General features: G+C 36.3%; 1 protein-coding gene across 4 annotated transcripts in view; it reads right to left on the bottom strand.

Moving 5' to 3' along the window:
- Nucleotides 1-20,128: 20,128 nt before the first annotated feature.
- The window catches only part of LOC139015274 (sodium channel protein type 3 subunit alpha), a 107,913-nt gene continuing 103,303 nt past the window's right edge, over nt 20,129-24,738 (bottom strand). For all 4 annotated transcript variants that reach the window (XM_070422845.1, XM_070422840.1, XM_070422841.1 and 1 more), the window contains 2 exons: nt 23,856-24,126; nt 20,129-23,344 (listed from right to left, as the gene is read on the bottom strand). In XM_070422845.1, coding sequence (XP_070278946.1) covers nt 22,149-23,344; nt 23,856-24,126 — 1,467 coding nt within the window. In that variant the 3' untranslated portion in view covers nt 20,129-22,148. The remainder of the gene's footprint in view (nt 23,345-23,855; nt 24,127-24,738) is intronic.

Raw genomic sequence — 24,738 nt, 5'->3', positions numbered from 1 at the left:
CCCTACCACACCGGGGCCGTTACGACCTGACCAGGGTCGTCCCTACCTCACGGGGGCCGTTTCAACCTCACCAGGGTCGTCCCTACCTCACGGGGGCCGTTTCAACCTCACCGGGGTCGTCCCTACCTCACGGGGGCCGTTTCAACCTCACCGGGGTTGTCCCTACCACACCGGGGCTGTTTCAACCTGACCGGGGTTGTCCCTACCACACCGGGGCCGTTACGACCTGACCAGGGTCGTCCCTACCTCACGGGGGCCGTTTCAACCTCACCGGGGTCGTCCCTACCACACCGGGGCCGTTTCGACCTGACCGGGGTCGTCCCTACCTCACGGGGGCCGTTTCAACCTCACCGGGGTCATCCCTACCTCACGGGGGCCGTTTCAACCTCACCGGGGTCGTCCCTACCTCATGGGGGCCGTTTCAACCTCACCGGGGTTGTCCCTACCACACTGGGGCTGTTTCAACCTGACCGGTAACCTATCTGAATTTGATTACCATTTTTCACAACCAAAAATAAAACACTTAACTATGACACAAACTACACAACCTAAAATCATTGATTTTCTTGTATGGGTCCCTTAGTCACCTATGAATTTACTGAAGCCGGTGATTGGCATGTAATAGGCCCTCAATAAATGCTAGATGAACTGGAATGGACTATTTTTGGCTCAACTCCAGGTATCTGGGGATATGCAATTTAAAATTAAAACAAAAATCATCAGTGGATTAAAATGTATTTATTACTTGAAATTATAAGTGGTCAATGGCTGCCATATTATGTCTGTTGCAACACAGACTTGTCACTTTCTGGCAGGTCAAATGAGTAGCACCTCAGTAACTCCTGCGCCCCACTAGGATTCTCTTTGAGCTGGCCTTGGACTGACTGCATGGTGAAAGCAAATGTGGGCTTGTGCTATTGTGAATGCAAACACTGCAAAGTTAGGCAGAGGGTTTAGGCTCTGGAGAAAGAATTTGTGAAAGGTAGTTTACTTGGGACTAAAGTGGGACTCATGAAGAAAAAATAAAACAACCATACAGCCCTAACCGGTTTGGCTCAGTGGATAGAGCGTCAGCCTGCGGACTCAAGGGTCCCAGGTTCGATTCTGGTCAAGGGCGTGTACCTTGGTTGTGGGCACATCCCCAGTAGGGAGTGTGCAGGAGGCAGCTGATCGATGTTTCTAACTCTCTATCCTTCTCCCTTCCTCTCTGTAAAAAATCAATAAAATATATTTAAAAAAAACAAAAAACAGCCACACAGTGACAGAATATTTTTGACAGCTATTAAATTTTGGGCCATGTAATTTTTGAAGTAACTTATATAATATGCAGTGTTCTTAAACTACTATGGCATTTTTACTTTTTGGTGTTATGGTTATAGAGCTGTGAAAGCATTCTGAAATGTTATATGTCATTTTCACCAAATACATTTACATCAAATCTATCTTAATTTTAGCTCTTATATACATTTTCTTATCCAACCTCTCTCTCACATCCATTGCCCCAGTGAATCAAAAGTTATGTCACTTTTCTAGTGTTTGATAAAGTTAAATGTATATAAAGTTTACTTACATTAAAATTAATATTTTTAATGAGGAAAGGCACTCTTTGGGACTTTATAATTTCAGGTGTTACCTCCTTATATAATCTGAGTCATGTCACTGTTGGAGTTACTTAAAGTGCTTAGGGAGACAAATTTAATTTCTAATGTCCATGTATATATGTGTAGGGAGAGTAGATGTGAAGGGAGGAGAGACTAACACCATGAACTCAGAGAAACATTAATGTTTAAGGTAACCTTAAAAAAATCAATATCCAGTTCTTACTGAGCACAAATCTACTCAGTACTTACTCACAAACAACATTCTTCCATGAAAAAATGGAAAACACTTTTTAAAATAGTATAGCTCTTTGTCTAAAGCCTTATGTTCTTTATGTAAATGCACATACACATTTGAAACCCAGTTGATGGTGTAGTCATGGGAATTTTAAGAAACATGAAATATGTAAAGGTATGTTAGTCCCCATATCTGTGATAGTGCCATTAGTGAGAAATATCCTTTACTTGCCAGAAGGAGTTAGGAAAACACATATTTAAAATATTGTATTTTGTATTTTTTGGAAACCAGTTGATACTCTTTATTTAACCAGGAAAAAAAATAATTTTAAAGTATTTTCTATAAGCTCCTTAGAGAAGGAAGACAACTGTAGTAGCATTTGAATTAGCATGCATGTATGCATCTATATTAATATAACTGCATATACTGTTCCCCCTGATGTACACAGAACTAGCTACTATATCTGTTTGCCATGGCAGCACTATCTTGATGAAATGCTTCAGGGTCCTTATCGAAATGAGTCATGTAGTGACAATATGACTCTCTTCCCAAAGCTGAAGCAACTGATTTCTGTGGTAGGAAGAGGGAATGTTTCATGAGTGTGTGGGTTGTAAACAGAACAAAAGGGTTATCTGTAATTCAGACTAAAAATAAATCGCAGAGTTAGCAACAACATTCTCACCAAGGGCCCTGCTCCAGAAAAGCTTCAGATGAAAAATTTGTGTTTGAAAAATTGTTAAAGAAAAATCTAAGCATAACACAGAAGAGCACCTTTTCTAATATCTTTCTCTAATTACTTGAGTTTTTTTTTTTTTTAATTCCATTCAGGCTATACTGATAGACTTATTCTTGCCTTTCATTTAATAAGATTGTAAAAATGTCCTAAGGATGTTGTTATGGAACATTAAGTGTCTGAACTCAGGGAACAGTAAATCCACTCTCCAGCCAGGAACTAACTGACACTTTTTTTTTTAGGAGACATGCTGTCAACCCAAGAATGACTTCGGTGTAAATGTGAAACAAATTTTGATTATCTAGCTTTCTTGCTTAGTAACAATAGGGCAACACAACAGATAAAATTTGCATGTTAACATCTGGTAATAAATCCATGACATAAGACTGTATTTCTGTGTATAAATTTAATTGTGAAGTTCTTGTGTATAATTAGTATTAAGAGACTGTCATCCATAAATAGTATTGTTAAATGCAACAATAGCCTGGCTAAATTCAGTAGCCTATGAACCAGGAGGTCACAGTTCAATTCCTGGTCAGGGCACATGTCCAGGTTGCCGGCTCGAGCCCCAGTAGGGGCATACCGGAGGCAGCCAGTCAATGATTCTCTCTCATCATTGATGTTTCTATCTCTCATGCTCCCTTCCTCTCTGAAATCAATAAAAATATTTTTTTAAATGCAACAATAAAAAGCACTACTACACATGTGCCTCTAATGTGTGACTGTTGACCTTCAACATTGAATATGCTTGTAATTCGTCTTCTGATGCCATCTGCAGATCATTTTTGATAGGCCTGTTTCTGATTCTGGGCCTACTTCTTTGCTGCCTGGGCTATATGAACTCTTACCGGATAATAAATGTATGATCAGATCGCTGTTTGTGTGTATGGCGCGTGAAGTGATATTTTATTTTAATACCGTGGCTCTCACACTTTCTGATCTCAAGACACCTTATACTTTTAAAAATTATTGAGAACCCCAATGTTTTTTTGTTTATGTGGGTTATATGAATGCTATTTACTGTATTGAAATTAAAACTAACAATTTTTTAAAATATGTATTTATTGATTTATTTTAAAATAACAGTAATAAAACAATTACATAGTGAAATAATATATTTATACGTGAAAACAACTCTAATTTCCAAAATGAAGGAAATTTAGTGAAAAGAATGGTACTGTTTTAAGTTTTTGCAAATCTCTTTAATGCCTGATTAATAGAAGACAAGTAGATTGCCGTTCCTATTTCTGCACTCAATCTATAGCAATATGTTGTTTTGGATGAAGTGTATGAAGAGGATATGGCCTCACCTAGATATGCAATTGGGGAAAAGAGAAGCATTTTAATAGCTTTTCAGATAATTGTGGATATTGTTCTTTTGTACCACACTGAAACTCAACAAGTTGGTATTTCTTAAAAGTTAGTGGCAATGTGGAATCTGAAATCAAATAAGTAAATTTTGGATACTCTGTGACATTTAAAATTTATTGACCTATCTTACACTTTGAATGGATCTTAACTCTGATGTGATTTTTTTACTATCATGGATTGGACAATTGGAAAATATTGCTTCATTAAGTTATATAGATCTTCCCAATGTTAACACAATTCATTATACAATACAAAAATTATTTTCTGATTTGTTAATATCATCAGAGAAGTTTTTTTAAAAATATATTTTATTGATTTTTTACAGAGAGGAAGGGAGAGAGATAGAGAGTTAGAAACATCGATGAGAGAGAAACATCAATCAGCTGCCTCCTGCACATCTCCCACTGGGGATGTGCCCGAAACCCAGTTACATGCCCTTGACCGGAATCGAACCTGGGACCCTTCAGTCCCCAGGCCGACGCTCTATCCACTGAGCCAAACCGGTTTCGGCCATCAGAGAAGTTTTTATGTATTGGGAAGCTGTCAAGTTCACTGAGGCAGTTACAAGTTTTCCAAATTTTTTATTTTTGCTTGGAAGTTTGAATTTTATCACTGGCAAAAATAGTGTGTTTTTTACCTTGAAGTGACAGGCTCATTTCATTTATTTCCAAGAAAATGCCTGTCAAATACCCAAGTCTGAATAACCATAACTTGTCTGTCAGTGGTTCTTTCAAATAAAAATGGTGTTCCATGAAAAATGCAGCTAGCTTATCTCCAAGTTCAACAACCAATTGCTTTTCCTCAAAATGACAGGTATAAAGCAGAAGGGTTTATTGTATATTCCCTTTTTGTTATACAATCCTCAAAATATGAGAACACATGGTCAAAATTTTATAAAGTCATTATTTTTTTTACTGCTTCATCTAGCACATTTTAAAGTAAAATGTTGTTGCTGTTTTTTGTTGTTGTTTTTTTCTTAATTGTGTGTGTGGCAATGAGAGTATAGAGCCTATTCATATCACTGCCTTGAATCAGTCTAAGACATTCCTAATTTTATCTACCAATCAGTGCAAATGTTAACACAGCGAAGAAAGCAAATATCATCTTGCATTAGGTGCGACTTGGTATTATTATGAAAATAGAGACCTCCTGCAGAGATCGTGTCCTACTGTCTAAATCCTGACTCTACCACTTCATAACATTCTTTTCCTTATCTGCTGCCATGTGCTGCCACGTGACAAACCCGATCTAAAATTAAACAAATTATTATTTCCTCTCATAATTCTGTGAATTGGTTCAGTTTAGCATTTTACTTAAGGTTTCTAATGTAGTTGAGGTCAACTGAGACAGAGTCATCTAAAGGCTTCCTCCCTGTATTAGGGTTCCCCAGAGAAACCAATGGCATATGTATAGATATAAATAATATATTTATTGTAGGAATTGGCTCCTATGGTTATGGAGGCTGAGAAGTCCCATGATCTGCTATCTGCAAACTGGAAAACCAGGAAACCAGTATCATAATTCAGTTGGAGTGCATGAAAATCAAAGGAGATGAGTGGGCGGGTGGGGGTGGGGTGATATAAGTCCTGGTCTTAGTCTGATAGGCTGAGAACCTAGAGCATGGGTGTCTGAGGGCAGGAGTAGATGGATGTCTCAGCTCAAGCAAAGAGAGAGAATGCACCTTTCCTGTACCCGTTGCTCTGTTCAAGCCCTGAATGGATTGGATGATGCCCACTCAGATTGGTGAGGGGATCTTCATTACTGTATTCAATATACTGCTTCAAATGCTAATCTCTTCCAGAGACACACAAAGCACAGAGACATTGAGAAATAATGTTTTTACCAGCTATTTAGGCTTCCCATAGCCCACTCAAGCTGATACATAAAATTAGCCCCCACACTGCCTCATATGTCTGCCTGGGATGATAGGCCTGTAAGAGCTGAGGGGATGAGGGGGCATCTCACTTTCATTGTGGCCTTTCCACTTTGCTGGCTTAGAGCTGCTTTGCAGCATGATGGTCTTAGGGTAGTTTGTTTTCTTACAACGCAGCTAGTTTTCTCCACACAGAGTTTTCTAAGGGACAGACATGAGACCCCCGGTTCAAAAATTGGCATATTACTTCTGCTGTAATCTATTGGTCAAGGTAGTCACAGAATCCATCCAGATTCAAGGGGACAGAATACAGACCCAATTCTCAATGGGAGAAGTGAAAAGAATTTGTCACTATCTTTAATCTGCACAAACAGTGTGATCTTGGCTGCACTTCACTGTTGGTAACCTTGTGTTAATATTTAGTAGCAAGTGGGTTTCTACTTGCTACTAATAGAAGCTGCTCATAGATCTGGATGTGATGCTTGCATCAGGTCTCAAGTAACAAACTCAGTGTATGTTGGTAGACTAGATGGCTAAAGCTTATGTACAATGCCCTTTGCTCTCCTGGGATAACTTTCACAAGAATGCCTTTATCATATATATATATTTAACCCTAATTTTTACTTCACTTATTAGTATGTCATTTCACAATATTTTGTTAACATATGACCTTCAGCAGCCCCTTTCTGCTCTTTAAATTTACTACGGAGCTCCAAAATCAAATGTGAAAAAGTCTTGCACCATATGTCAGTGACAGTCAGACTGATAAAACTTCTTTCCAAAACTGACAAACATTGGAAACAACCCATTTACATTTCCTCCCTAAAGAAGTCATTTTTATAACTTTAGCTGGTAGATTTGAATACTTCATTTCTAAGTATAGTAAACTTACATTTTCTTTCATAAAAAGACAGAGGTGGATGCAAATGCTGACAAAACATTTAAAATAAAATTTGTAATTCATAAGCACTTAAGAACCGTGTAGAAGTATATTGCTACCCTTTCAAAAATATGCTTCACTGTAGCTCCACTAACCTTTGTTTAAATGGCAGAGACTAGTGTGGCTTAACATGCACCATCCTCTTCAGGTCTCATTAAATACTTACTCCCAAGGCTAAGATGTTTGAATTCTTGCCAACTGGCAATATCAAAAGTAGAGTTAAAAATACACAATACAATATACAGATGATGTATTATAGAATAGTACACCTGAAACCTATATAATTTCATTAACCAATGTCACCCCAATAAATTAAATAAAAATTAAAAAAAAATCTTATAGCAGCCTCTCCTCAAAAGAAGCTCTTACACAGGCATATCATTCTTCCCTTGGCTGGATTCAAGCTTATCTTCCTCTTAATCCATTTACTTGGACAGTTTGGTGAGTCACAAAATATTTATTGTACACCCTTTGCCAGGAATTCATGCCAGGGCTCATGGTATTATATGCTCTGTTCCCTCAAGTGGATTGTAGCCTTTCCAGCTAGTTAACTCCTTTTGACCTCTCAGGTTCACTTAGACATCCCTTTGTAGAACGAACTAGTGAGGACTGGATTAAGTACCCACTTTTCTGTCCCCATAGCAGCCTGTATGTGCCCCCGCTTTTTAGCCTTATTCACAGCTTCTCAGTGCCCCTTATTAGTTGGTAAATTCCGTGAGAGCAGGGAGTGTACTGTACATTCTTGGCCAACGTTGTTTCCTCAGCATTTAGTACAGTGCCAGGCACAGTAGGTGCTCAATTAATATGTTAACTGAATCAATGATCATCTTGCATGAATTTTGCTTTGACCTCTCCACTATCTCTGTTTATATCCCTTGCTTCATTTCTTAGTGCTTGTGTTTAATTATTTCTTCTCTGTGTGTATGTCAGTGCTGCCTGACCCTAATTGGGTGAGACACTATCTATTTAACCAATTTTTTTCCACATCCAGAACAAAATAGTTCATATGATCAAGGCTTTAAACTCAGAACAACTTGTTTTGAAATTAAATTATTTTAAGCTCAAGGGCAGGAACTCAGTTTTCTTTTCTATTCTCTCACACCTGCTGATTCTCCACATAAAGTGATAATCAATGAGTATAAAGTAATATCAAATGTGGTTTCAGGGAAAATATTGACTAAAGACAACAGTGAAATAGCTATTATTTAGAGAGTCGGTATGCTACATAGGGATTGCATTTCAGCAGGTTTGGTACCAGCTAGATTCAGGTTATAATGTTGGCTCTGCCACTGACTTAGTGGTCCTGGAGCCTCAGTTTCCTTATCTTTAAAATAGAATTAGTAAAATTTACCTCATTAGGGTCTTATGAGGTATAAATAGGATAAAATTTTATAAACACTGGATACATAGTACAGTGGTCTATAATTATCATTTTGCTATTTTCTTTCTGACCAATAGGAGATTCTTTACATTTATATATAATGCCTTTACATTTATTTATAAATTCTTTACATTTATTTATAAATACATATGTATTGCCTTATTTTCTTCTACAAAAAAAAGATCTTTTAAAATAAATTTAAAAACCTCTGGGTCTTTATAATTTTGGGCACATAGGAACGCATGCAGTAAACAAAAGAATGTTGTGTTGTAGCTTCTAGAGATGGAGAAATCTCTAGATGTATTTTTCTCTTTAATGTTTGCATACATATATACAAAAAAAAAAAAAAAAGCCAGCAACCAGAACGCTGTAACAACTGGAATGACCGGTCGCTATGATGCCCACTGTGGCCAGCGAACAGGCCCAATCAGGGGGTGTAGCCAGCCAGCCCACTGCCCACAGCCCCACCCCATGGCTGGCCCCTCTCCCAATCGGCCCTCCCACCCCAACCTCCTGCCGTCTCCTCCTCCTGACAGGCCCGGCCCTTATCTGCCCCAATTGGGGCCAGGCTGGCTGGACCCCACCCGTGCACAAATTCATGCACTGGACCTCTAGTGTTATTATTTTAAATGAAATGATTGCTCCTATAATATGCTTTTAAGAGTACATTATTAAAATGGAAAATTAAACCTTATAAAATATGCATTTTTATATTTTAGAAGCAGTATTGAAATCATATTGTTGGAGACTAGACTTAGAAATGATTGACCTTAATATTTGGCCCTTGAATTCACTTTAAAGTTTGAATTCTGCTGTTTTATTCCCTGTATGATAGATACAAATTGAGAAATTAAATAATTGAAGCTAGATTAACTTCTTGAGGTAAAATTTGAAAATTAAGAGAAGGAAAACTACACATACACATATGTATATATTTAAGATTTGGAGGTGGCCAAATATACTCCCCTCAATCTCAAACCAAGCTAGACAATTGTGTTTTCTTGGCTGGAGTAAAGCTAGCCCACAAGGGTTACTATGTCTTTCTGCAGGCAGGAAGACCCCAAAATAGAACTCAGAAGGTGAAATCCAAGTTTTCCTGGTTTCTTCTACTAAATCCCTGGGAGGATTAAGGTGAACAGAGCCTAGAAATTTTCTTTCCACACTTTTCCTTCTGGGATATTGAGTTGGAAATTTCCTCTATGAAAACATGAGATGCATATGTGTCTCTGTGTGTGTATGTGTGGTGTGTACATATACACATGTATTTTCTCTTTAATGTTTGTATAAATATATAGGTATGTGTATTATACACTCCACCTCACACTCCTTATGAGAGAGAGAAAAATGGGGAGAAAGAAAATAACCAGGAAGTAGAAGGAAATTTTTCAATTGTTTCATTTCAAAGTGAAAAGTCAGAGTAGTTATAAGAGTCCAGGAACACTTCCTAACTTACTGAAGATAAACTGCCATCACCATTTCTAATCTTTGTTCTTTTATTATTATAGTTAACATTACTGTCATAATATGTTATGTCCCCAAAGTCATTAAGAACTTAAATATTGATCATGACATCACTTTTTAGTATGTTAAGCAAGTGTGGGTAACCCTTAAGAAGTGCATTTTGCCTTTTCATTATAGCTTAATATCCATTTTCATGTAACATTTCTTCATTTGTGGTTTGTTTTCCAAGTTTTATTCCAAAAGGATTGGAGTTGCATTATGTTATAAATTCCTGTATTCATTTGTTTGATTGTGCTCTCAGAATCCAGAAGGATAAAGTCTTCATGAATAAATATGCTTCCTTATTTGAAGGTCAAAAATTCCATCCATATTATCCATCATCTAAATTAAAAATAACACACCACACACATTGGGAACTTTAGTGTTGATATACAGTTCATGAATAATGTATAAACCAAGACCTTCACAGCATTTTTACATAAGGTCATAAAAAAATCCAAGAATGTACTTGTGATAATTTTCTTTTGGAATTTTTTTTTCAAGGGAGGTAGCTTGCAGTAATTAAATAATAAAAGTAGTTTGCATGTAAATTTATTATTTAATTTATAACTTTTTTCATTTACATACTGCTTTTCCTGTTTGCATTTTCTCCTAAAGGATACAGGATGTCAACATAAATTAAAGATGTGACCATAGATTTTCTAGACAAACTATCTGTGCTTTGAATTTATAAGACTACAGAATAAAGGAAGAAATGCTATTTATGTTTGTCCATACAATTGAAATATAAAGAATACGATTAAATATCACTGATTCACTTTTTTTCTATTTTAAATTCCAGTTGAATTAATTTGCTCTGTTTTATAATATAAATAAGGCATTTTTATAAACTAGGAGGAGAGGTTCTTTATAAGTGGTAATAGATTCCATATTTATATTTATGCTTGTTTTAGCCACTTTTAATTTGAGGAAATTTGGTAGTTTGTGCTTATCTTTTTGTACATATTACTGGCCTTTAATGAAAGATGACAATTACTAAACTGATCTATAGCTTTCTTAAGGAATGTATATATTCTTATTATAATATTATTTATTCTTTTTACTATTACATAGGAATACAATTATATTGGAACAGTAAGACCTTTGTCTTTATTGAACCCTAGAAGAAATAAATGGCTTTCCTAAAAACAGCTCTTTGAACCCAGTCCATGTAGCTCAGTGGTTGAACGGCTATCTATGAACCAGGAGGTCATGATTGGATTCCCTGTCAGGGCACATGCCTGGGTTGGGGGCTTGATCCTCAATGGAGGCCTTCAGGAGGCAGCTGATCAATGATTCTCTTTCACCATTGATGTTTCTATCTCTCCCTTTCCTTTCCTCTCTGAAATCAATAAAAATATATTTTTAAAAAACAGCTCTTTGATTTATTTAAATTTTAGCTAATGATCAGAGTATCCCTTATTGTCCTTAATGTTGTATTGTGTGTGGGGAGGGAATGAGGGGAGATTGTTTGTATGCTTTTCCTTTTCTCTTTCAACGTCCTAGTCATTGCTTCATGTCACAGCAAAAGGCTTCACCACTGTGTTCTCATGCTGGCTCCAACCAGCCCTGCTGCTTCTGCTCAGGGCAGAGGAGGAGGCCTCTCCCGTCTCCATGACAACCTTGTGTCCTCTGGGAACCTGCTTGTAGCTAAAGGCCTTCTGAGAGCAGGGGGAGGGGCCGTTTCTGAGGAAAATCTCACCTCATTTCCCCTTTCCGGAGAAATTTGCTTAATTGTATCTCTCTCTTATTGTTTGTACATGATGGTGTTACCCAAAATCCTCTCGCTCACAACCTTGTTTTGTTACAAAAAATCCACATCACAAGGGTTTTTTCAACAGCTGGTACAGTTTCTCATTCACTTTCCTTTTATGTTAATTTTAACTTTGTCTCTAGTTCTCCAATTCATGAAATGATTTAAATATTAATGATCACTGGAAAGTTAAACCCTGTCTTAGCCTGGGAATATTGTTGCTATACATTATGAATATTTGAAAGGAATAAAAATTATTTCCTTTGCTTTTTGTTTAATCAGACTTACTGTTATTGGGGAAATTGAGGTATTCCTTTCCCTTCTGAGTGCTGGGATGGAGTCCTTATGATATCTCAAGAAAAATAATTTTCTGAGACTCACGCAGGAGGATGAGTGATTTTTATTTGTGTGGAATTGCATCCCTGGGTTTCCAAAGTCCCATTTCCCTTAGTCCAGTTATAGAAAAAGTATAGTTGGGGTTTCAGTAGAGCTAAAAGCAAAGGCAGTGTCTAGACTTTCTGTTGCATGTTGCAGCTGGGTCCAGTTCAGCATCAGGCTAGGTGCAGCCCACTAGTCCATTGTGTGTGAGAATCCACATGGCCGTGGGCCAATGTGGGCAAAAACAGGAAGCAGGAGCAAGCAGCCCCGCAAGCCAGGAGTCAAGAGCAACACTCCAAGAACCAAGAGCCAAGAGCACACGGGAAACCAAGAGCACAAGAGGGCACACTCCTTTGTTTAGGGGATTAAATACCCCAATTGTCGAGCCTTTGCAGTGACCACACCCATTCTGGTCAATGACCTGTCCCCAGGTGTGACTAACATGCAAGTACCTTTGCCAATTCCCCCCAATTTAGCTGGGCATGTGGCTATTCTTCTCTTTGTCCAGTCCCGCCCCCCAGCAATCTTCAGGGAAGAGACAGGTGGCTCCCTAGGGAGTGTAAGCTTTAGCTTCCTGATGAAGCAGTTCGAAAGACATGCCTATACTATTTGCCCTTCCCTTTGCTCCTTTCCTGTTATTAATAATTAGGTTAGTTACAATGGTATCATTATTATTATAATTTAAAGTTGTACCCCCCTACCAAAAAAACAAAACCCCAAACAAAACATTGTTTTATCATTAGGCTCCACAGATGTGTGCCATATACTTTATACAAACCTAAATATCCCAAGTTAATTTATTTGGGGATGAGCATCTGACTTAACCTTTGTCACAAATTCTTAGCAATATTATATATATATATATATATATATATATATATCCCTTTAAGTAAGTGAACTTTTATTAGAAAATAGGTATATTTTTGCCTTGTGGCTATACCTGGTAATGGTAGTGGGTTGGTACAGTAATTTTCCCGTTATTCTTTATCTCAAGGCCATTTCTTCCAGACTTGTGGTTTCAACTAGCATCCTGAATCAAATGAATTACAATTTGTGTCAAGGCTGTCTTGGGCCCCGGACCCTTGCTCAACCTGGGGGGTTGGCCCATGTGGAATGAATTTAGATAAGCTGGAACTACATTTCCCAGAATTCCCTTTCCCCATGGCTTTGGTTTAGAGTTGCCAATAGGCACACCAGAAGCAGCCGCCATGCTATTTATGCTCTGAGGGATGCACATGGCCCCCAGCAGTATGCTAAATTGTGCCTGCTGCTTTTCATCTTGTGGGAGCAGCCCTGGCAGCATTGGGTTTGCAACTCCTCTGGCGCCATAGTTCATCTCCTTCACCTTCTCTGGGTCCTGGACCAGTTGGTGTGCAGCTCCGCATTACCCGGCAACAGCTTCTAAGGCAGGTCACCCACCCTCTTGATCTTCTCTTTGGGTTTCTCTGAATCCTGGGCCAGGTGCGTTTGTAGCCGAAACTTGACTAAATTTAAAGGAGACATAGACAAATTCACAATTATATAGGAGATTTTAACATACTTTTCTCAGTGACTAATAGAATAAGCACACAAAAACTCAGTAAGTGCAGAGATGATGAAGCGTTAAATATGTAGATCACTGTATCTCACAATTGCAGAATAGACATTATAGAACATTTACTGAAAATAACACCCCCCAAAAAACATGTCATCTATGAAGTACATCCCAACAAGGTTTTATTGTATTTATTTTAAAATTTTTGTTTTATTGTAGTAAGAACACTTAACATAAGATTTACTCTCTTAACAAAATTTTAAGTGTGTAATACAATATTGTTGCCCGTGGATATAATTCTGCAAAGCAGCTCTTTAGAGCTTATTTATCTTGCTTAAGGAAACTTTATGCTTGTTGATTAATAACCGCCCTCTCCTTCTTCCCCCAGCCCCTGACAACTACCATTTCAATCTTTGAATCTATGATTTTGACTATTTTAGGTATCTGGTATAAATGGAATTATACGTCTTCCTGTGATTGGCTGATTCCACTTAGCATAGTGTCCTTGGGGTTCATCCATGTTGTCTCAAACTGCAGAACTTCCTTCCTAAATAGTATTCCTTAGTATGTATATGCTACATTTTTTTTTTTAACCCATTCATCATAGATGGACATTTAGGTTGTTTCCACATCTTGATTATTTTGAATAGTGCTGTGATAAAAATGCAAGTGATAATATCTCTTTCAGATCTTGATTTCAGTCTTTTGGATAAATAACCAGAAGTGAGATTGATGGATCTTATTTTAGTTATTTAAAAATTTTTTTTGAATAATCTTCATACAGTTTTCTGTAGCAGCTACATTATTTTGCACTCACACCAACAATGTGCAGGAATTTCAATTGTCTCCATATGCTCACCAGCACTTGTCTTCTTGGATATGCAGATTAATGTATTTCATTAAATTCAGGAAGTTTTCAACTATTATTTCTTCAGATGTTCTTCATTTTTCTTTCTGTTCTCTTGTTTTGGCATTGCCATTATATGTATGTTGGAATGCTTAATGGTGTGTCATATTTTTTTCTAAGGCTGTTTGTCTTTTTTTCCCCCCTCTCTCTTCTTCAGATTATGTAAACTCTATCAGTCTCTTCTCAATTTTGCTGATTTTTTGTTCTGCCAGCTCAAATTCACTGTTGAATCCCTCTAGTGAAATTATTGTTTTTCAACCCTACAGTTTCTAAGACTGTTGTTATTGTTTGCTTGCTTTTTTTATTTTTTAATTGTTTAGTGATTTGACTGGACTAATTTTGTAAAGTCTACTTACTCTAAAGTGTGTAACCACTAATTTTCCTGCTCAGATTGCCTTCCTTTATTTTTTTATCTTAGGTGTTGCCCTTGGGTTGGCATTAGCCATTTATTGGTCAAAGGTTGTGCTTAAGCCCCCTTATCCAGTTAGAGTTTTACTTTTTGCCATTGGATGTATGTGTGGCTTGGAGGTTGATATCATGGTTCAGGGTGTTTGTGTTTGGGGCCCTATGTCATTCAGGGACTAGTCGCTTTGAATTCTTCTCTCTGCTCCTTAGCGGGTACAACCTTGGACATGCACACAATCTTTCACATGGCCAGACAAGAGCCTGAATTTATTTTTAATCCTGCCTCCTAAGAGTCACCCCTGAATTAGAATAGTGTGTTCTTCAGTCAGTGTTTGGCAGAGGTTGTATTTAAGCCTCTTATACAAGTGAGCCTCATGCCATCTTATATGATGGCTTTGTGTGAATTTGGGGGAGTGCTTTCATGTATGCCCATATCTTGTTCTAATTTCTCCTAAGTGAATGAAGCCTAGTCCCTGTACAGTCTTTTTGACCCACATAATTGGCTGTGACCTTAACACGGTTCTTTTTAGCTTTCTTTTTCCTTGGTTCACTCCATTAAACTTCTGGCTGCTCTATTGTTTTGCTTGAATCATGGGGCTACTAGCCTCATAATGTCCACCAAGATCTTGTTGTTTTAGTAATACCCTTAGACATGGAGTTCTGCACTCTCTATTCCAAATAAAGTCAGTCCCTCAGGAACTGCTCCAAAGCTCTTTGTCCTTAACCACAATTTGAGCTAAGACTCCAAATACATTCCCAAAAGTTAGATTTCTAATTTAATTACATTTAAACCTGGTGTGGTCCATATGATATCAGTTCTTTGAAATTTTTTGACACTTGCTTTTTGGTTTGTCATTTAATGTGTTTTAATAAATGTGACTATGCAATTGAAAAAATCATGGTACTTTTTCAAATGCTACTGAAGAGTTCTTTGTGTGTCTAGTATTTGAAGCTTTTATTTATCACCAAAGAATACATGTGCTTTTAGGTTTTTTGTTCACTCATTACATTTTGACTATTGTTAATTTCCACCAGATTATTTTTTACTTTTTATTTATCTTATATTTCTATTTTTCTTTTCCTTCTTGTGCTTTTAAATTCATTGAATATCAGGTTATTTCACTTTATTTCTGCTCTGATCTTAACATTCATTTTTCTTTGTATATCTTTGAAATTTTAGTAAGAGTTTTAAGCAAAGTTTAAAGTTCATGGTCCTACCTTATGGTGACAGGAGAAGATGTGACTTGGGTGCTGGGCACACAGTGCAATATACAGGTCTTGTAACATAGAAGCCCACACCTGAAACCAGATGATCATGTTGACCAATTGTCACCCCAATAAATTTAGTAAAAAATAATAAAGTTAATATTTTTATCATCCTCCTGAATAATACAAAGACTTAGAATTTTTGAACTCCAACATCTCTCCCAGCTTGCATGAAAATATTTTATTCTTTTAGCTCTATTTTTTTTGTTTTAACAACTGAAGTAAAAATTATTATTGCTTCTTGCCATCACTGTTTTTTAATTTTATCTGTTAATCATACATTTACAGTTTTGTTTTGTTTTTGTCTCAACATTCCTTTCTGCATCTTAGAACTTTCTGATGAAATGATTTTTCTTCTACTTGAAGTATATCTTTTAGACATTTCTTTGTGAGAATATATTGGTAATAAAATATCTCCATTTTTGTTTATCTGAAAATGTTTGAATTTCCTCTCTATTCTTAATGATAGTTTTCCTGTGTATAAAATACCTGTTTAACATACATTTTCTTGTAACATTTCATGCTGTTATAATAAAATTGTTCTGTTTACTTTGTCTTTCTTTTACTTGTAAGATTTCGTCATTTGCTTTGTTGTGAAACTTATTAAGATGTGCCTGATTATGGCTCTCTTTTGTTTATCTTGATTAGGATTTTTGTGATTCCTAATGTTAGAATTTTTGTTCATCATCAATAATGAAAAATTCTTAGTCATTACGTAATCACATATTGGATTCCCTTATATTATAATTTCTCGTTTGGAATTCCAATTCTGTTATATCTTCACACAACTCCCTTAATTTCTCTTAAGGTTTTTCATATATTTTCTATTTTTGCCTCTGCTGTTTAGTTTGTAATTTTTTTCAGATTTTAATTCACGATTTCTCTCTTTCATGTAAGTTGCTATATAAGCCTTCCATTTTGTTTTAATTTCACTTATTGTATTCTTTGTTTCCAGAAATGGCGTAATATTCTTCAAGTGTGCCTCATAATTTTTTCTCTCTCCCTCACTATTCATATTTTTATTTTTTAATACTCTTAAGCATACTTACATCCTATATCTGGAGACAGTGGATGTGTCCTTCTGCTCCCACTCTGCAGTTTTCTCATTGTTTAGTTCGTCATTTCTTTAATTATGAATTCAGGTTTCTTGAACTTTATTTGTGGGGTATCTTTGAAGCCTGGGCTGAGCTGTGGTCTTTCAGAAAGGATTTCTGTTCATTTCTACCAGGAGCCTGGAGCCACTAGCAACTTGTGTCTGCTTTAAATTGAATTTTTGCCTGGCAGTATTTTGTACAAGGCTGGTAGTATAAATACGGGTCAAATCTGGGTGAATTCTGGGTTATGAATTTCAAGAGAGATTTTTCCCCATAAACCCAGAACTAAGACAAGACAAAAATTTGCTTACCAAATTGCCTTTCTATCTGCCTTTGCAAGGTTGGTTTTTAAAAAAATGTTTTCATTAAGTGAGTAGCTTTTTGTGGTCTTGAATTTATTCAGGATCTCTCACTCGAATTGGATCAAAATATTTGTCTTCTATTCCTTATTCCCAAGTCATTAAGACCAAGCTATAGGTTACTGGGGTCCACAGAAGCCCCCAGAGCAGCCTCTAAGTTCAGTGCTTGCTTACCTTTCTCTATCAGCCCTATGGAATTTCCCCTGCTTTCCTGTAAGCCCAACCATACAGTAAAATGGTCTTTAAAAATACATTATTTTGTTTTTAGGTATTTTATGATAGGAAGATTTTAGGATAGTAGTCTCATTATATGATGGAATTATATATTCGTTAAGCAAAATCCTAACATCACACTAAAGTGCACTCATGAATTATCAAATGTGAAGAATATTTTCATGATTAAGGTACCAAAATAAAACCTATGTTTTTATCCATGCAACATATGTCTGATTGAAGACAACTAAGTAAAACTATTCTTCCATTGATACAATTAATGAAATGAAGTTTTTGTTTTAGTAGTTTCTGTTAGGTAATATATATTACTTGAAAGCCACAGCTAAAAGGTATACAGTATTTCCAAGATATGTGTATATTTTTAACTGATTATAAAGGTGGTGAATTAGATGCTAATAAATTTGAGAGTTATTCTCAATTGGGACTGAAAAAATGTATAGTACTAGTATTATTGTTTGGCACTTAAATATTTTTGTGTACTCCTGCAAGAATCAATTGTACTAGTAATATATCTGAATACTGATAGTCACTGATGCTGTGGTAGTCACTGCTGATAGGAAAGAAGAGTAAAAAAAATTAATGAGATGTGCCCCATACTTTGGATATATACAATCTACTAGAAGAGATAAATGAAAAGGAGGTAATATAGCACATTATGATACACACCATCATTGATACACTTAAGAAGTCTAAGAAGAAATGATATATTCTACTTGGGGAAATCTGAGGACGGTTCCTAAAATATGATGATATTTGAGCCAATTCTTAAAAGGTGAGCAGTGCTTTACCAGGGGGGGAAGGGAGAGGGAAGGACACTTCAGGCAAAGAGAATAGCATGTGTAGAGACAGGAGAGATATCAAAACATTGTGTAATGTGATTCTATGGAGGAGAGAACAGGGGTTGTGGAGTAGTGGCCATGACAGATGATAGTAGTGGGATATGTGAAGGGCAGGTTATCCAGAGTATTTTTTTTACTCCATACTAAGATAAAATTGATCTCTCAGTAATGGGGTGCTGTCTAGTTTAGAAGGTTTCCGATATGCATTTCTGTATGTCAACTGGCAGAATTCCAGAGGACAGAGAGATTCTGAAGAGGAGAGGAGGGGAGGGGAAGGGAGTTGCTGCCAACAAAAGGATCTCTAGGAGTGAGTAACAACAAATGTTTGGATGCATCAAATCATTAATTCTTTTCTCTGTAAAAAGAATAAAACATTTTTGATGTTATAAGGTAAGAAAATGATGTGCTTCTTTCTTTTGTGATTAAAAAAAGTACTCTAGGGAATGCAAAACTTAAGCCCAACTTTTTCATGTTTTGTGGCAAATGTTAATGATCAAGAAATAAGTAATTTTTGTTTTCAGACAGTTTCACAAATGACTAATTATTTATTTGCTTTAATCTCTTTGGTTATATATCAGATGTTATCTTTTAGAAATCTGTAATATCACAAAGAAGAAAAAATAGCTATTTTTTTTCAATTATTTTAAACATCCTTCAACCTTGTAGTATAAAATCTTTGAGGTCAAGAAGACTTTTAATGGGATTAAAGTCAAGGCCAAATGTGTTTCTGTCTATTTAAAGTTATCTGAGTAATTTTTTAAAAGGTATATTGACTCTTCTGACTATTTTAGAAGATGGTTATTTAGATACAATTCATATCAATTGATAGATTGCTTGGCTAATCTATAATAAAAAAGCGTAATATGCTAATTAGACCAGATGTCCTTCTGGATGACCTTCCAGATGAAGCCGGGGCTGCAAGGGAAGCGCAGGTCCTGGGTGCCAGAGGAAAGCCGGTGCTGGCAGCCGGGGAAAGGCAGGCCTACTCTTGCACAAATTTCATGCATTGGGCCTCTAGTAGTTACATAGTAGGATACATAAAAAGGCTAAGGATTTTGCAAAGCAATACTTCTCTGTGATGTTGGCAAGATATGAAAATTTATTTGAGCAGAAAGAAGTCAATGAATTTCAATTAAGTCACCTTATATCATTTATGTTGGGGTTAGGGTTAAATCTGAAATGCATATTTAGACCCAATTCATCTTCAAAACACATGCATTATAACTGGAGTTTACCACTGATAATAAATATTTGGTTTTGACATGACATCAATCCAAGGAACCCTGAAAAAAGTTAATATAAATCCTCAATCACTACATCATTAATATTTTATCTGTAAATAGGAGTTCATAAAATCCATTTAAATATGAAGTATATAAGAATTATTAACTACTAAGAAATTTGGAGATGGTAACAGTTACACAGAGAGGAGTTGAGATTAAAATGATTACAGCCAAAGGAATTAATTTTGAGTTAATGATCATTGTAGAGAGCTACTGTTATTGTTAGGATACCTACAAACGAACATGCGGGTTTGATCCTTTGCATACACAAAAGTTCACAAAAGTGCTTTATTCTGTAGTACTGCTTGGTGGATCATGCACTAGGTTGTTATGTAATTCATGTGAACTTTTATGTATACAGATGTCAGATCAAGTATAGCTTTTACTAATTATATATATTTTAAACTTCGAACAATAAAAAAACAGAGGCCAAGAAATTAAATACAATAAAAAATGAAATATTTATTCTTTTGGCTCAATAATGACGTAGCTCACCATTCTCTTTTAGTAATAGCAATTCCCTGCATGCAGTTCATCAATACACTACAAATAAATAGTTTTGTAAAATGAATTAACATTAAATTTTTGGTTTGTGCAAGAAATTATATCATTTCAGATCATTGCACAACTTTGCCACTTTGTTCATGGCTGGAAAGGACACAGCCCAAGTTATATCTCTAATAGCTTTAGTGTAGCAAGAATTAAAAAAATAAGACTAGTCTGCATAAGCAAATACTACAAAAGTTGAGTTAAAAAAAAAAACCTTCCATGAATAAAGGGTTATATTGAGGCAACCAGAATTGGTAAAAATGATCTAGGTTTGAGTTTTTGACCAATGTATCTACTATTGGTATGGTAGAAAATATAACAAAGAAATTCACAAAACCCAGTGTCTAACTTTTATTTTAGGAGATTATCCTTTGAAAAGTCTTATGAATTCAAAAGTTTGGAGTTGTGATTAAAATTAAGAAGCAAAAGTAGAAAGCAAAATAAGTTGCCATGTCATCAACCTGAAAATAATTTTCTTATGTACAAATGCGACAAATAAAATTGATCATATTTTTACATTATATTTCAACAAGTGTTGGACATATTTATAGCAAAATATGAAGTATACAGGTTTTGACAACAGGCAGTATGCAGTGTGTTTCCTTGAGATCTAGAGAGGCACCACACAACACTCAAGTTAAATTAAAAATGCAAAAGTAAAAGTGCTTTTAAATAACTGCAAGCTATTCTGCTTGACATACTAGACGGAGAGCTGGTTGAATTCACTCTACCACCAACATGTCACTTCTTCTAACCAAGACTTATGAAGAATGGGTTGAGTAAAATAGAGCAGCATAGGCAATATTAACATGCATTAGTGATAGTCTTCGAACTATTTATGTTTAATGAATGGTACAGGATATATCCCTGTTGGAAGCTCGCAAAAGACACATACACTGTGGTACATATTTGATTTAATAGAACTTGTTTATCAGGCTGTATATATACTTATATATATATATATTTGCCCAAACATGCACCACAGGAAAAAATAACTATTTACATAACAGGGTGTTTAATAAAATGTCAGCTTTGCTAAGAGCAAAAGATGGCAAAACAATACTGCAGCAGAAAGTGGAACAACTATTCTAAAGTGATACTTTAGATAGACTATACTTTTCTAGAACAGATTATTAAATTACTTTTTTTTTAAAAGCATTTAACCAAAATTAAATATAGAACTCTGGAACTTGGAATAAAATTTGCACTTGCTGAAACAGAACACTTTGCATAAAAATAATCCTTTAAAATTAGAGGAGACTTTACAGGCACATAACTGTTCAGATATAAACAAACATAGACAAACACTTTCAAAATTAAAATCATCTAGAAAATGGAAGTACCTGAAATTGTTGATATTACAATTTTGTTTCTGGTTCTGAGCTAGAATTTCATCTCTCAGACAAAACACTGTTGTCTGATTATTTGAGAAACTTTTGGAATAGGAACACAGGGATCATATACTTTTTTCTCAACTTAAACCTCATTTACAAAAATAGTGACATAGTATTATGAATAAACTATGAATTAGGGACCAGGGAATCCACTAGAACAGATTTTGTAAAAATATGGCAGATATGGAAGTTAAAAATAGAGTGGATGCTAGTACTGTACTAAAGGTGTTTGGTGTAGTTACAATGATCACTGCACAACTATCCCTACAGTCTAGGTAGCTGTTGAGTTCCTCCTCAGCAGTGTCAGCTGGTAATGAGAACAGCAACTTTTTGTCAATGTTGATACCCTGACTCACAGAGTTGTAGTGACAGAGAGGCCACTGTCTTGTTATAGGCACTGACCATGAGTATTTGTTAAAACAGTCAGTTTGGCATAGACCTCCTCTGGGAGTCCTGTTGACACATAGACTTTACCTTCATAGGCTGTAAACAATTGATTACAAAGATAATTCTTTGTTTTTACTTCTGATTTTCCCTGACCTCTTTCCCTTTGCTTTCTTTTTCTGGTTTGTCTCTCTCAAACTTTTCTTTGTCTGGCTTTGTTACACTATCATAGGAAGGAGGAGAGGTGGTAGAGGAACTTGCATCTGTTTTTTCTGGGGTGGAGTTCCCATTTAATTTGTCAATAATCATGTCTTCTTTTATAGGTAAGTCAACCCTCCCTTTGATTGCCTCTTTATTATATTTACTTGATACCTTTTTTAACCTTTGCTTTAAAAGATAACATCTGAAATTACGCTGAATAATAGCAGCAGACACCTCCTCTTGTTTGCGTTTCAAAGTGGTGGTGATGGGTTCATAGGAGACTTTGGATGGGTTCGATGCCATGAACCGGTCTTCCATCTGTATTCGAAGGGCATCCATCTCTCCACTCTCACCCAAAACACGCTTTGTAAAGGCAAATAAAATGTCGAGGCAGTGGATCCGGTCCCCACTGACCATGGGCAGGTCCATGGCAATGAGCTGAACTTTGTTTGGTTTTGCTACCAGAAGAGGAGGATCCAGGGCAGCTGCAAAATCTGAGAGCTTGGAGAACTCTATAAACTGGGTAGCATCGGGGTCAAACTTCTCCCAAACCTCGTAGAACATCTCAAAGTCATCCTCACTCAGGGGCTCTGCACTTTCTTCAGTAGCAACACTGAAGTTCTCCAGGATGACAGCGATGTACATGTTCACCACAACCAGAAAGGATATGATGATGTAACTGACGAAAAAGAAAATCCCCACCGATGGGTTCCCACAGTCTCCCTTAACTGAGCTTCCAGGGTGAATTGTATCAGGGTCACAGTCAGGTGGGGCACTGTTGAGAATAGGTGCTAACAAACCATCCCAGCCAGCAGAGGTGGTAATCTGGAACAGGCAGAGCATGCTGTTGCCAAAAGTTTCAAAGTTGAACATGTCATCAATTCCAGCTTCCTTTTTAACATAGGCAAAGTTGGACATTCCAAAGATGGCATAGATGAACATGACCAAGAAGAGCAGGAGGCCGATGTTAAACAACGCAGGGAGGGACATCATCAGAGCAAAGAGCAGCGTGCGGATCCCCTTCGCCCCTTTGATCAGACGTAGGATTCGGCCAATCCTGGCAAGACGGATCACTCGGAACAGGGTAGGGGACACAAAATATTTTTCTATCATCTCAGCCAGAAACATGCCTGTGGAAAAAATACAGAAAACCACTAACAGTGAATATCTTATGCTTACATGAATACGTTATCTTTGCAAGTTCTATGAAAACAACAAATTCGTTATGAATATAAACCTTTGCTAAATATTTAGATCCACTTCCTAATTTAGCAATTAAAGATTACAGTTTTATACAATTATTATGTAATGTTATAAACTTATATGGATTTTTGCAAAATCCAACAAAGTAAATAATCTCATAGTGATATAGCAATTTAAGTTTATACACACCATTTTCGGTGAACAGGTATCCTCATATATGAAATGTGCTAATTACAAAGATTTTTTTCTGAAATTTAGAAATATATTATTTTTTATTTTTTAATACCAACATTTTTCAGTTAGAGGGAAATGAACAAGACTGTTAAACTTCAGATCTACACACATTATAATTCTCAGACCTTATTTCCATGTTACACAGCTGTCAGGCCTTGAGGGACCTTCCTATAATAGACCTCCCTGTAATGAAAGCATCCTTACCTACAATGGAGAGAATCACCACCACAAAGTCAAAAATATTCCAGCCTATGGTGAAGTAGTAGTATCTGAGGGAGATAAGCTTTAGCACAAATTCTCCAGTGAATAGGATAATGAACACAAGGTTGATCCGGGATAAAACTAGAGTCATGTATTTGCTCTGGTCATCAGTTTCCACCATCATGGTGACCATGTTCAGGCAGATGAGGATCATGATGCTGATATCAAAGACCTGTCTGGTTACAAAATCAAAGACCATTCCTTGAAATTTGTTCTAGAAGAAGAGAGAGGATAGAGAAAGTTAATATGCATATTTCATAAATAATGATCCAATAAAATTACAGTCAAAGTTCCACCAGTGGCCATGAGATGTACACCCTTCTCATATAACCCCAGACAATTATGAATGCTTCATTTTTCTTATGTTAAAAAAAGAGAAAGAAATGAAAAAAGTGATTTGTGCCCAGCCAGTGTTGCTCGGTGGTTGAGCATTGACCCATGAACCAGGAGGTCATGGCTCAATTCCTGGTCAGGGCACCTGCCCAGGTTGTGGGGTCGATCCCCAGTGTGGGGCATGCAGGAGGCAGCCGATCAATGATTCTCTGTTATCATTGATGTTTCTATCTCTCTCTCTCCCTCTCCCTTCCTCTCTGAAATCAATAAAACATATTAAAAAAGAAAAAGAAAAAAGAAAAAGTCATTTGACAAGAGCAAAACATATTTGGTTTATTTAGGTTCTATGGAAAGATAAAGCTGAATAAGGCATAAATTGGTGGCGGTTGGCTGATAACTATGATTATTTTTATAAAAAAATAATGGCAACTAGTAATAAATATTTACAAAGGAGGTTAATGTAGACAGACTTGTACAATACTCCAATTCATTT

Source organism: Myotis yumanensis, unplaced genomic scaffold (assembly GCF_028538775.1).
Source record: "Myotis yumanensis isolate MYYU_CA2020_CCGP unplaced genomic scaffold, mMyoYum1.0.hap1 SCAF_8, whole genome shotgun sequence".
Lineage (NCBI taxonomy): Eukaryota > Metazoa > Chordata > Mammalia > Chiroptera > Vespertilionidae > Myotis > Myotis yumanensis.
Note: the sequence above shows the minus strand (reverse complement) of the source record. Positions and strands in the feature narration are given on the sequence as shown.